This window comes from Buteo buteo, chromosome 9, assembly GCF_964188355.1.
Source record: "Buteo buteo chromosome 9, bButBut1.hap1.1, whole genome shotgun sequence".
NCBI lineage: Eukaryota > Metazoa > Chordata > Aves > Accipitriformes > Accipitridae > Buteo > Buteo buteo.
In genome coordinates this window covers 28545500-28559119 of record NC_134179.1, presented here as the reverse complement: position 1 = coordinate 28559119, position 13620 = coordinate 28545500, and the positions used below count along the sequence as shown (strand labels likewise).

At 39.6% G+C, this 13620-nt stretch overlaps 1 protein-coding gene across 2 annotated transcripts in view; it reads right to left on the bottom strand.

Moving 5' to 3' along the window:
* PHACTR2 (phosphatase and actin regulator 2) overlaps positions 1–13620 on the bottom strand; it is an 83639-nt gene that overhangs the window by 35635 nt on the left and 34384 nt on the right. For both annotated transcript variants that reach the window (XM_075035888.1, XM_075035889.1), the window contains exons 3-4: positions 5435–5515; positions 2305–2463 (exon numbers count right to left, since the gene is read on the bottom strand). In XM_075035888.1, the coding sequence (XP_074891989.1) occupies positions 2305–2463; positions 5435–5515 (240 nt within the window). The remainder of the gene's footprint in view (positions 1–2304; positions 2464–5434; positions 5516–13620) is intronic.

Sequence of the window (13620 nt, the reverse complement as noted above, 5' to 3'; positions counted from 1 at the left end):
AACTTCCTTCAAGATCTACACATAAGAGCTCATGACTCTAAAAAGCCTAACATTAGCCTCACTAAAGATGAACTCCTTGCATCCATTGCTCCCGACTGTCCGGCTAGTATTCATGCCACCTATCTCAGTTCTCATGATGAAGGGTTGTGATCTGAAGTACCAGCATGTTTTACGGTCTGAGCAGAAGACAGTGAGCTAGGTATTCCTGCTTTAGCTCTGATTTTCATGCTCTGTGTTAGCAAACCTGTGCTCTGCGGTTGCTAATTCCTTGCTCTGCCAGTGGGTGTGGGTGTAATGCATACCTACTGCATCTGCCATAAAAAATCACCCAGGATTAACCTGTCAGGTGAGATGCACTTCTGAGATGCAGCGGGCCTTACTCTTCCACTGAGTTCAACAGACTGGCTCACCTTCTTGCTTAATGTGCTATAAAGTAAAGAATAACTGAAGTGTATTCACAATGACTATCCAGCGAGTTGTACTGGATTTGCACTGTGTAACACTGTTGCTAATGTGTGGAATTGAGCCTTAACACCTTTTTTGGGCAGACTATTCCTTGGCAATAAATCTGCCTTGTTCCTTTTCAGGGGACTCAAGATATTTATGTGTAGAAGAAGTTCATGTTTAGATGTAAGAGGAAAGTATACTTGAAGTGTTTTGCATCTTCTATATGGTCATATTGACATTCTGTGAAGCCTAGAATACCAAGTTTGCTCATTTTTTGTTTTCCTTCTCCTTCCTCCATATATACTTCATTTTCTGATAGGGACTGGAGTGTTAGCTATATATTCTTCTGTACTGAGTCTACTCCTGTACAGAAATCATTTTTAATTTCTCCCTGTAAGGTCAACACAATACATAGGGAGTGCAGAGTGTAATAATGTGTTTGAAATAGATATTGAACCCTTCCTGCTTCATTGGAGTTCTACATTCTGCAAAGTCAGATAGAGGGGACTTCAACATAGTTAGAAATGTGTATTTCTAAAAAAACTCTGTACCTTAGGAAAAATTCCAAGACCTGACAGTTCCAAAAGGCTGTATTTAGGGATGCATAAAATAATAAGTGGTCTGATCTAACCCCAAAGTTAACCTGAGCCATTTTAAAGGAGTTTTTCATGGCTTTTATAACTCTTTTCCCCTGACCCAATACACATCTGGTTCTACTTGGCACCAAAAGATAGATGTATTTAACTGTCATGGAAAAGGCTAATCTTGTATTTCTGTCTTGTTGGGAGACAGGAAGTACTAGAAATCTCACAAGAAAGGCAGTTGTCCTTGGACATCTAGCCACTTTTTACATAGTCAAGTGATTTACACAGCTCAGAGAAGAATTCAAATTTTTGTGTTAGCTGAACTGACCCTCTCAACCTCCAGAGGCTCATTCATCACTAGGTAGAGGTTACTAGAAGACATTGGAAAGGCAGCTCAGTCTAACAGCCAGCCATGAAGTTCTTGATCTTTTGTATCCTTGCTCTTTCCTCTAGGAAAATCCAATAAATGAAGTAGTACTTAAGAACACTTTTTGAGAGGGAAAAGAAGTGATGCATTATTCAAGATGCTAGAGAAAGAAAATAAAACTGGCCCAAATCCTGTGATTCTGCATTAATCCTTACTTTTCCCTTACTCAGTCAAACTCTTGTTACCAAGGTAGAGCTGAGTGAAGGTAACAAAATTAATATGGGCTCTGGGACTGCTAAATGTTTAGCAGTATTTATGGCAATTGATCTATAGAAAACCCTATAGTCATAAAGCACATTTTCCATAAATGAACTAAGTTCAGTTTGCGGTAGTGATACAGCTCCTTGAACATTTCCAAAGACCTGGACTGCAAGTGTTTAAGATTTAATGAAAACCAATAGGAATGAGTTGCTGAAGTTACTTTCAAATTGATATACAGTTTTTAAGTGGCTTAAACACTGCTGAATATTCAACCCATGAGTCACTTCTACAATGATATCGCAAGGTGATGCATATGCACTTAGTGTCTTCTTTCACAAAAGGAAAACCTGAAACCAAAGCTTGCCCATGGCTACAAGGAAAGGCTCACGCTGAATTTAGGAATCAAACATCCCTGCACACATTTTCATGCTCAGACTGTGCTTCTCTTTATGACCTTACAACATCCACAGCAGAAGGAATGCCTACTGGTGACAAAATACTGGTGTTTCACAAGCCTTATCTTCTCAGCAGGTTCTGCTGGCATCCTTATGGCAGAACAGAACTCACAGCATGTATTGGTGCTAATGGAAGAACATGTTAGTATTTTAAGTAGGTGAAAAACAATTTGTGAATGTGTTCATTTACCTTTTTGATCTTCTTTTTTTCCTTCCAATGCTGATACTTTCTCTGATAAAGTACCGTTATCTCCACTGGCTTTTACCACATTTTCTTCCTGTATGGTTTCTTCACCAATGGCTATGGTGTGTCCATTTGAAGTTTCAAAATTTACTGTTACATCACCATCTGAAATGAAAATTAAAAAGCTAGTGCCTAGTTTAACTGCTTCCTTAGCACCTACTAACAACACACAGCATCCCTCTGCCTTCAAGTTTCCATGGAAGCAAAGCAGAAAGACTTACTGAAATGTGAAACATCAGGCTGCAGATCTGCTCTGAAAAGTAACTCTGTAAAGGAACTCTAAGGGCTTCCATAGGCTTTGGGTGGACACCTCTGCAGTAGGGGGCCTGGAAGCGCATGTGAGTTTTCAGGTCCAGCTTCGTGTCTGTACGCATTAGCATCCCGTTCTCTTCCTCCCTGCTTCTTGGTTTACACAGCAAAGAAAGAAACGTGTGCATGGACCACAATGGAGCTGCAATGTGTTCCAATATGCCCAAAATCTGGACAATTAGGGGGCAGAATTGCAGGACTACTGTGGCGCATCCCAGTAGGTAAATCAGCCAGGAATTCAGACAGTTCTCAGAATATGCGTGCCCAGTTAATGAATAAAATAGGTCACAAAGTCATTATCCAGTCTTAAGAACCAAGGTGAAGTCTTCCTGTATCATACCATTATTAAATTCTGCAAGTCAAATTCTTTCCCAGCTCTGATGATATTTTACTCACTTATCCAGACTACCTTAGCTATGGGGGTGTGTGTGTGTTAATCCTGAAAAAAACTTCTTTCTCTTCCCTATTTATCTCTATATTCCTGAAAAATGCTACATACTCTTGCTGGCTCGCAGCTTTCTCTCTTCCCTTATTTACTGATTTCTGTTCTCTGTCCCATGCATTTTAAAGTTGCTGATTTTCTTCTCTGGTAATTTCTAAGGCTTGTAATCCTTCTACTGCTCTCACCCCACTTGCAGTTCACATAGATGATTGGTTTACTTCTGCAGGATTCTCTTGCTGTCCACCCAAAAATTATGCAAATCTATCTGGCATCTCTTCCGGTTCCTCCCACTGATTCTTCATTAGCTGTGGTAATTCCATTCTCTTCTTCTCCTTCTCTTCCTTGCTGTGTGCTATCAGACTTGGATGTTTGGCCCTTCCCTGGTTTGAACACAGTTACGCAGCCTCTCTCTTACCACCTTGGGGTGCTCCATGGGTTAAGCTGATGGTTTCATTCTCACTCACGCACTAACTTCAACTTAATCTGTAAAAACTAAGTTCTCCCCTCTTAACCTTGCCTGATTCACTATAGCTGACAGTGGCACAAAGTTTCCTTCTTACCTTACCACAACATTTGAGTTTCTTCAGCTTCTCTCTTCCAGATGTTCATAAATCCATTCTTTCCTCTCTGCCTCCACATGTGGCACCCCCACCTCTTATTCATGTCATGGTTCTGCAAACACCTCCTGCCTCCAAGTGGCACCTGCCACTTTCCACTTTGCTCTTCATCCCGCGTGAAATACTGTCACTTCTTCACATTTCTTACCTTTCACATTTCAAGACTCCATGTAATTTCCTCATCTAGCTTTCATCTCCATAGTCATTCCTTCTAACTACCTTCACACTTCTCGACCACCGAGTTTCCTATATCTCCATTTTTAGCACCTTCAAACCAATCCTGTATTCTTTCAAAATGCTTCTTAAAAATTATAATTTTCATCAGACATGAAGCACAATGTGATGAAGGCAACACAGACTGGATTGATGGCCTTCTTAAGACAGGAGGAAGAGAAGAAATTTGTTCATCTTTATGTCCTCTTCTCACTTTGCTCAATCTCCATAAGGGATCCAAAGTCCCATGCCCTTTTAAGAATGGAATAGAGGGTCAAGGACACTGAAGACCAAAGCATACGCTTAGCACAAATGATAGTATTTCTGTTCAGACTATTTGTAACCAACCTGAAAGGTTAACATATTTCATTAACTGCCCCAGCAGTCTAAATGCAATTTCCCACCATCAATGGACAAGGTCAGGCAGCTCCCCAGTAAAGCATGTAGCAAAAAATGTAACAAATTCACAGATGGACAAATTGAGGAATGGAGAGTTTACATGTGTTGTTTTAAGTTAAAGACAGTGGCAGAGACAAGTTCAGAAGCCAGCTATGTTGAATATCATAGTCTGGTAATTAGCAAAACACTGTAAAGACAAGTGATGTCACATGTCAACAAACAAGGCCTTTACTTCTAAATATCAATGTGTACAATATGAACCATACACATTGATACTTTCATGCTTCTTCAGCTCAGGCAGAGTAATACAACTTCTAGGAGAAAAATATTTTTGGAAATCATGGAATTCTTAGACTCCTTGATAAAATGACAAATGGTTTAACTTTAAGCTACAGAAAATAATTTTACTCACTTGACTTTTATTTGATCTAGATTTATAGAAGATCAATAATTTCAGCAAGAATACCACTAAAAGCATAATTAGATGCAGCACAGAGCTGTTAACCATGGTTTACTCATGTGTTTCAAAACACAAATTCTGGTTAATACCAGTTACTAAACCTTACAGCATTCTGAAACAAGTGGTGTCTTCCCTGCAGTTTTATGTTTGTGCCATTTGTGAATGTGGTCCGTGTGATAGTGATGGGATCTGTATGATCCCAGCACTGGTACTTTTTGAAACCTGAAATAGATGCTATTGATTTGCTTGGGGTCCCAAAGTCTCTAATTTTTCAGCCAAAATTTCTCATATTATACTCCAATTGCTTTAGACAGCAGACCTTGACTCAAAAAATAGGTTAATCATTAACTCCAAAAAATTCCGGCAAACAATAAGTAGGAACCACAGGAGTCACACAATTTACAGGGAGCATCAAAATATTTAAGGATAAGACCAGAAGTCAGATGGCAGGAGCAGTTACAGAATACAAATCTCTCGACTCCAATGTTAGTTCTTTGTCAGCTGGCCCAAATTACCTCTCACACTCCTCAGCTTTGTCTCCTCATACCTATTTATACTACATGGAAACAACGCAATAGTAGTTTTATCATCCATGTTTAGCATTTAGGAGCTAAATTCTAGTTAATGTGTTATCACCTTGCTCGGGCATTTCCTTCAGCACTCCCCTTCTTATCAGCTCCTCTCTGCTTTGTCTTGTCGAAATCTTCCTTTCCAACACTAAAGAAAAAGCACAGTTAAGAATAGATTTATTCTCATACTGCTGATGCTTGTGAAAAATGTAGAAAAAGATTTTTATTTTATAGAAACCCTGAGAAATCTTGTTTCCTCAGATTCTGCAGGAAAAGTGGTCTGGGTTTTCATGGATGGTCTCTGAAAATATTGTCCCACAATTTCATATTAATATTCGTATGATCCAGTATCTTCAGCTGAGCAAGGCTCCATGAGGCTTCTTTTATAGTCAATGGAAAAAGGTACTTCCAGAGTGAAACTGAACTCATCCTAGCATAGGCATTTAACATGTAAAAGCACCTCTTTCCCATTGACTGGGTTGACTAGCTCAGCTGGAGATACCTCCATCTGCTTTGTAGATGTTTTGAGTTGGGAGAGACAAATCCTGCTCAGAGCAAACAACTCACAGAGCAGACCTTGTCACGTGCAAACAGTCTTAAAGGAAAAAAATAACCTTAAACCGACACTAGAAAGTTGTGTTGTAAAAGGCAATAACATCCTTGTCCAGGCTTGTTTGCTTTCATGGAAAAAAATGCAGCATCCTGTTTTTAGGTTAAAAAAAAGCAGCATACAACACACAAAAAAAGACTGTGACATGAAGCATTCTAATTATTATGTTTACTTCCCATGGGAAAAATGCTGAATAGTTTTATAGGGAAAAGCATTTACAGATGGCAAAATAGAATAGCTCCCTACTGCATCCCACCCCCAAACCAATACAATTTCGGTCAGTGATCTGGGAGGTCACTGCAATGATCCGTGGAACCATGGTGCATGGCCCATAAAATGTGAGCATCGCTTATAAAATCCTGTCTTCACTGTTAGAAAAAGTTAATCTCCCATCCTGATTCTGTTTACAAATGGACATCAAAACCCAAATGACGTTTGGAGCTCAAGCCGAGGGCATACGGCAAAGCTTCAGCTGTGCTGGACTCCATCCTATTAATGCTATGGGATAGGGTTATTTATCTCCTCAACGAATTCGAACACTCTGGTAATCCAATTACTCTCTTGGGCCAGTCTAATTGCTGTATGCAGATTAAATACTGCAAGAAGTATTGTCAATCTCACTTGCGCCAGCCCAGGTGGAGTGAACAGCCATACGGTGAAGGGATGGCTCCCGTGAAGGCATGGAGAGAGGCAGTTTGGCTCTTCTAAGAAAGTTACCCTCCACACGCAGCAAAACATCTTTCCCCACAGCAGGTAACTCTGGCTGCTGATTCACAACCGGGCTGGTTGACCTGAGACGCCTGAAGGCATCACTGCTCACAGCTTCCCACTCCCCTTCTGTGCCAGGGAAGGGGATGGGTGAACAGAAGATGAAGCAGATTCGGCACTTCTCAATTTTACAGCACCAGGTTTATTCCTCAGGCTGCAAAGTGCAGGGATTCAGCAAGTGCTCCACAGGGGATGCACTTCCCTGACAAAATAGCACCAACTCCTGGCAGAAGAACTGGGGGCAGTAACCATTTTCACCAGTCCAGTTCAAGCTACCCATGCCTGGGAGATCAACAGCCTGTGAATGCAAACACAGTACTGGCTCAAGAACATGTAAGTTGGCATTAGGTCTGTGTTTATATACTCAGGCATTTTGTGGGATCTGCCCGTTAAAGGTCAAACCTTCATGGTGTTCAAATCACATCTGACAATATGAAGGAGCCCGTGAGTGTGGCTGCAAGTATAGACTCCCAGTATAAGCAAGCCTCCTTGGAAAGAGTGTGGTAGCCCAAACTCAGATCAGGTTAGACTGCCTTGGGTCCCAATCCTAAATTACTCAGGAGCTCTTCCAGTTCTTCCCCATTATTTTTGAAAGTAGATGCCTTGCAACTGTGTGTCACACATTGAAAGGGCAAACAAAGCACAGGAGCGTGCCCTATTCTTGCAAAGAGTTTTTAATGTAGGTGAACACTCAGTCCCACAAAGACTGCTTTAAAAGAGATGGGGGGCCATGAAGTCAGAGGACTATGTGGGCAGGCATGGATGGAGAGTCTTAATCTTTCTAGAAAGCAGGTGTATTTACATACAGAGTGAAATCTCCTTTGACGCAGACCCCAAGGATGAACACTTCACATACATGCTTTATACCTGTTTTGTTGCTGTCAATATAAATAATCTCTTATTTCAGCTTCACAAGTATTATTTACTTCCTACTATTTGTCCTCTCTGCTTCCTTTTTACATCTGTTTTCTTGAGTACAGTGAATTGAGATGATCTCTCATACATTTATTTGTGGGACTTAATCCAATACCACTTGAAAACAATGATGTTCTTTCCATCAATTTCAAGAACATTGAATCTGACCCCCCATCAATGTCTCTCTCTAGTTTTCAGGATGATTTTTCAGTTCTACAACACTGAATTAACAACTCTATCAAATTAATTATCATGGAAACTGTCAATTGGCATTAAATGACAATAACTCCTTACACTTTCACTAGAAGACCTCAAAGCATTTTATTAACATTACATAGGTTTCATAACATCCCTTAGACATATCTATCTCCATTTCACAGATTAGAAAATTTATGAACAGATAAGAAGCTTAAGCCCCAATCCTTCATCATCTAAAATGCTAGCGATGAGTGGTGTTTTTATTTAAACCAATTAAGCTCAGTTAATTCAGCTTGAAAAGATAATTTATTTAAAATATTATTTGGCCCATGGAAAGAACATTAGAAATCATGCTAGTATTCACTATGAGTATCATAATTTTAATTCCTACAAGGAAAAAGGTAGAATTTTAATCTAAATCAAAGTGACCAAAAATATGTCCCCTTGTATAAGAGGAATGAGTAGCCCGTCTACTTTTGAACCTATACTGGGTGCTGTTTAGCAAGGGTGGACTCATCATTACAATTTATTGCTTATTACAGACTTTGGACTATACAATACATTTCACATTTACACAGCCAAGTATTTTGATTATCACAGCCCAATTGTACTGAGCTTTAAGGGTTTCAAACCATTCAGTTGAGCTAATCACATTTGACTACTGTTATATTTCAGTAAACTCTCTTACAATAAGAGAGTTACAAAGTCAAGCATTCAGAAGTCAGGAAGTGTTTGAATGAAGGTTGATGGGTGTGCAGATGGTACACCTTTTATTTGCTTGTTATATATTTTACCTTTGCCACCCCTGCCTCATTTAGGATACAGACTGCACTGTGTTCAATGAATGGTTTCTTTGCCTAAATTTTTAACCCTACCTTCCACTCTATGGCCCAGACCTCATCTAAGGAACAATCTAAACCTTAATTTGAACAGAAAACTCCTAATTTTCCCAAATGTCACCCCAACAGCTGAGTGAACAAAAACCAGCATGCTCTTCTCCTCAATGCCCATGTGAGATGCAAAGGTGTTATCATCACTGTATAGATAGGCAACTTATGGCATAGAAAGATAAAGTCATATTATCAAACATGCTGACATTCATTAAGTGTTTTATTTGAGGTACCCTTTCAGATGTAATTTCCCACACTAAAATTGTGATAAATAAAACAACCAACCCACCCAAAGCATAGGAATTCTAGTTGAATTGCCTACTTATGGTTCAAAATACCTAATCAAAAGAAGTGAAGCTATGAGTATTGGCCATCTGCTGCTGAGCTAATGGCATAGACAACTGTAGAAACAGTTATCATCTACCTGAACCACCTGGGATAGGTATCACTATTTGTCACCTTAGAAATAGTTCGGTCTCCTGAGTTCAGCACAGGGAAAGGACCATAATTTGGTGCTTCCACCATTGTCCTGCTTGGCATGCTCCCTCCTCTCAGGACCTCTGTCATGCCTTCATCATCTGGGTCTTTCTCCTTCACTTGAAGAAGTTCAAACTTCTTATCTTTGGCTTCCAGACTTACCTCTCTTCTCTTCCTTCTTATTCTAGTAGAACTTGCCACAATACGCTACCCATTTGCTTCTCCCATAAGCACACCTTTGTCTCTCTATTCCTGCTGATCATCGTTTTGGCAATCTCTGATCTTACAAGTTGTTACCTATTCCTCACTCAGGAGTAGATGACTAGTACTATCCTGGAACACATATATGATAAATACTGTTAGCTGTACCACCATCGTGTGGACATTCTTAAGCTGAGTGACCAGCTGATGTTATTACTACAAGTCTTTTCTGTCATATGTGTATATAATAATGCGTGTATATATGTATCTGTCAATAAATATATCTTAACATATGTCTGTGATATATATGATATATAGATATATATTTCTGTATACAAAAGTGTGAATATATATAACATTTCAACATTAACAGCAACATATTGTTCATAACATTAAGCAATAATAAAATAGAAATAACAGTTTCTCCACCTGTATACATGGATGTATTGAGATCGATTACACAAACAAGTCAGTCCTGACTGTGAGTAGAATTGGTTATCAGTCCCTGCCAGCTGAGGAAGTCTGAGGTGAGGCGGGCTCCACTCTCAGACATCATGCTCCAGCAGACTCAAAAAAATCCCACGTCAAAATCTTTCCTCTGCTGCAGTCAAAAGCAAAGCTTGCCCTGACTTCAGGTGTAACTGTCAGAAAGCATGACTTTATCACACTGTATGCAGCCCTCATTTACTTGAGTAAATCTTACTCGTCCAAGGGTTCCCACAAACATCTGCATTTTTAGCCCAATACAAACAACAGTATCACTAACCATAAGAACAGTTTACCTCAAAAAGCAGTTTCCATTGTTTCCATCCTTCCCTCCCTACCCCCACAAAAGAGACTGCTTAGTGATATTTAGCAGCTACAAACCTCAGGCAGTCTTAAAACCCATTCTCTGACTCAAAGAGTGCTGTGAGATTCTGGATATTCTCCAGTCTTTAGTTTTGCTCTTCCAAGAAAAGCTTGAGAGAATTCCGATTTTTAATTTTTCTCTGACCTAGTAAGAGCTAAAATTGCCTTCTGCTCCCTGTCTGCATATACTCTTGCAGTGGAGCTTTGAAGTGGCATCTGCTTCGTGCCAAGACACAAACTGCTGCCTTCTTATCCTTCACAGCAAAACATTGCAGAGGGGAGAAACCCTTGAGATGATGCCATTTTCTGTTTGTTTTTACTTAATTTTGAAAGCCCTCTAGGCAGAAAGTATACAAGCAGTGCCCAGAGAACAGATTTTCTGAGATACAGCATGGAAAATATGTTGCTGAAGGAAAAAAAGCCAACCATCATTCCCACATCGGCACAAATACTTCCACATCTAGTCCTCCATCTTTTTTTTGATGTTTGTGGTATTTGCTGTTTATGAACATCTTTTAGTTGCTAGCATAAGACAGTCATGTGAGATTTTGTGAAAACGCTACATGGTACATGCCCCGGCAAAGCTGTAGCAAGAACCTATTTCCAAAAGCTTATTGAAAATCCAGAGAAAGCAACAAGAATTCTTTCCAATAGCCCACATTCTGTCTTAGAAGAAACTCTTTCTTCAGCTGCATACAGATTATCAAGTTGTAGCCCTGTTACAAGAATAGGCAGTAAATGTGACTATCATTGTACTGTCTCCCATGATCTCAGGGCAGGAAATGGGCTTCCTGCATCCAAGATGCATGCACGCATACGTACATACACAGCCCTGTTCCGTACTGTAAATACACCTCTGATCGAGTGGTCTGAGGAAGAGGATTTCCTGTAGGATTTTTATTTTGTATGGATGTTTTCCCATTTCTTTCTCAAGTTAGATAAGCAAGTTTCTTCTCCTGCGTCAGTCAGCATGCAACAAGGGGCAACTTGCCAATTAAATGCATCTTCTCAGTCCCCGTTGGTCCTGGGTCTGTTTCCTCAAGAAATACAGGGATAACTATTTTTTTATCCCCTGCCCCCCCGCCAAACTACCATCTGAGGCAGGATGAATGCCATCCAAACTACTTTTAATTTCAAATTCCAGCCTCACATGAAGCACATACACAAACATAAGTGATTCCATACCTTACATACATAGTTTAAAAGCAAATTAGTATCTCCCTATAACTCTGGGGCTTCCTGACAGGGAAATAGTCCTCAAGCATGTAAAGATATGTTTTCACTACAAGCTAACCTGATTTGCACTGAAAAGCTATAGCTTATTCATGGTGCAGCGGGGGCCGGCATCCTGTCTGTTTCTGGGATTTCTGCAGACACAAGCCTTACCCTTAGTGCTGCAGAACAGTACGATTTATCCCTATTATTATCTATATGGAAATACATGGGGAGGTCATCTGCACCGCTGCTTGAGACAGAGGAGGAACTGCAGGAGGATACTGAAAGTCAACACATAAATGACATACTCTGGTCCACTCCTATAAGCACTACTAGTACTACTCTGCTGGCGTAGGTCGAAAAGTACAGCCAGGCTTGGGAGAAAACATTTATCTTGTATGTAGATAGGATGGTAAACGTCAGTAATACCTAAGCAAGACTATAAACTATATTTGCCTTGAAGGGGTACACCAAATCTTCACTCTGTGGACATTAGTCAATACTTAGATACATTCTTCTTTCTCAACATAAAAGCTCTGGGAACTCTTCTTGTGCCACTTTTGTATAGCCAAATGCCTGAATTTGTAGGTTACATCTTAGAGCGCCACAAGGCATTGTCCTGGTTTCAGCTGGGATAGAGTTAATTGTCTTCCTAGTAGCTGGTACAGTGCTATGTTTTTGAGCTAGGTATGAGAAGAATGTTGATAACACTGATGTTTTCAGTTGTTGCTAAGTAATGTTTAGTCTGAAGTCAAGGATTTTTCAGCTTCTCATGCCCAGCCAGCGAGAAAGCTGGAGGGGCACAAGAAGTTGGCACAGGACACAGCCAGGGCACCTGACCCAAACTGGCCAACGGTGTATTCCATACCATGGGACGTCACATCTAGCATAGGAACTGGGGAGAGTGGGGGCGGGGAATCGCCGCTCGGGGATTAACTGGGCGTTGGTCAGCGGGTGGTGAGCAATTACACTGTGCATCATTTGTATATTCCAATCCATTTATCATTACTGCTGTCACTTTATTAGTGTTATCATTATTAGTTTCTTCTTTTTATATTCTATTAAAACGTTCTTATCTCAACCCACAAGTTTTACTTCTTTTCCCAATTTTCTCCCCCATCCCACTGGGTGGGGGGGAAGTGAATGAGCAGCTGCGTGGTGCTTAGTTGCTGGCTGGGGTTAAACCACGATAGGGTAAAACTCTCATATGAAATTCAGGGGGAAAATAATTTGTGAGCCTTTCATTTGTTTTTAGACCTCTTAGAACTGATATTGTCCAGATTTACTTTCTTTTCATCTCCCCATCTTAGAGAGCCAGTCTTGCTATTTTTGAGATGAAAGTCAAGATTTTCAGATATTACATAACTCCTAGAGTTTCACTTTAAGTAAAAAAAAAAAAGCACTAAATATTGTGATGGTTGACAAAATGCATGTAAACTGGGACACACGAATACAGGTCAATATATTGAATGTACAAAATAATACAAAAGTTTTGAAAACATGAAATTAATTCCCTATGTCACTACTTTTGTATAATGCCACCTAAATAAATCAAATTTTACAGTGTAGCAGGATGGATAAGCAGAACCTTATTAAAAATAGAGCATATGTACTCTTCAGAGAAAAAAAAAATATCAATCTACTGAATAATAAAAAAAATCAGAAGTTCCCAAACCTCCTCTATAACATCTTAAGTTCTGTTCACCAAGACACGCATTAAATTTTTCATATTTACTCTTCACAAACTTTATAGGCAATGAAATACTGTAGTTTATATAATTCAGAGCATTAGAATGATGTGTTTTATTAGCTGTTTTACATTATGTTATTAAATACAATAGCAGTCTTTATTGTATAAAAGGCTGGTATGTACTACATGGCTATCCAGCAGGATGCTAGCTAAACCATGAAGTAAAAAATGAACGTTTTTTCAGGATAATTTAAAAGTCTATATAGAAGATAGTACTTCTACATACACAACATACATTAAGCACTTAGTGAATCAATTGCATTAGTTGCTTTTTTTGCCATAAAGGACTATTAAATACAGAGTCTTGTGACTGGACTTAGAACAGGGACTTCAGTTAGTCAACTAAGTGTTATCTCCTCCTGCACTGCGCTTTTCCCATC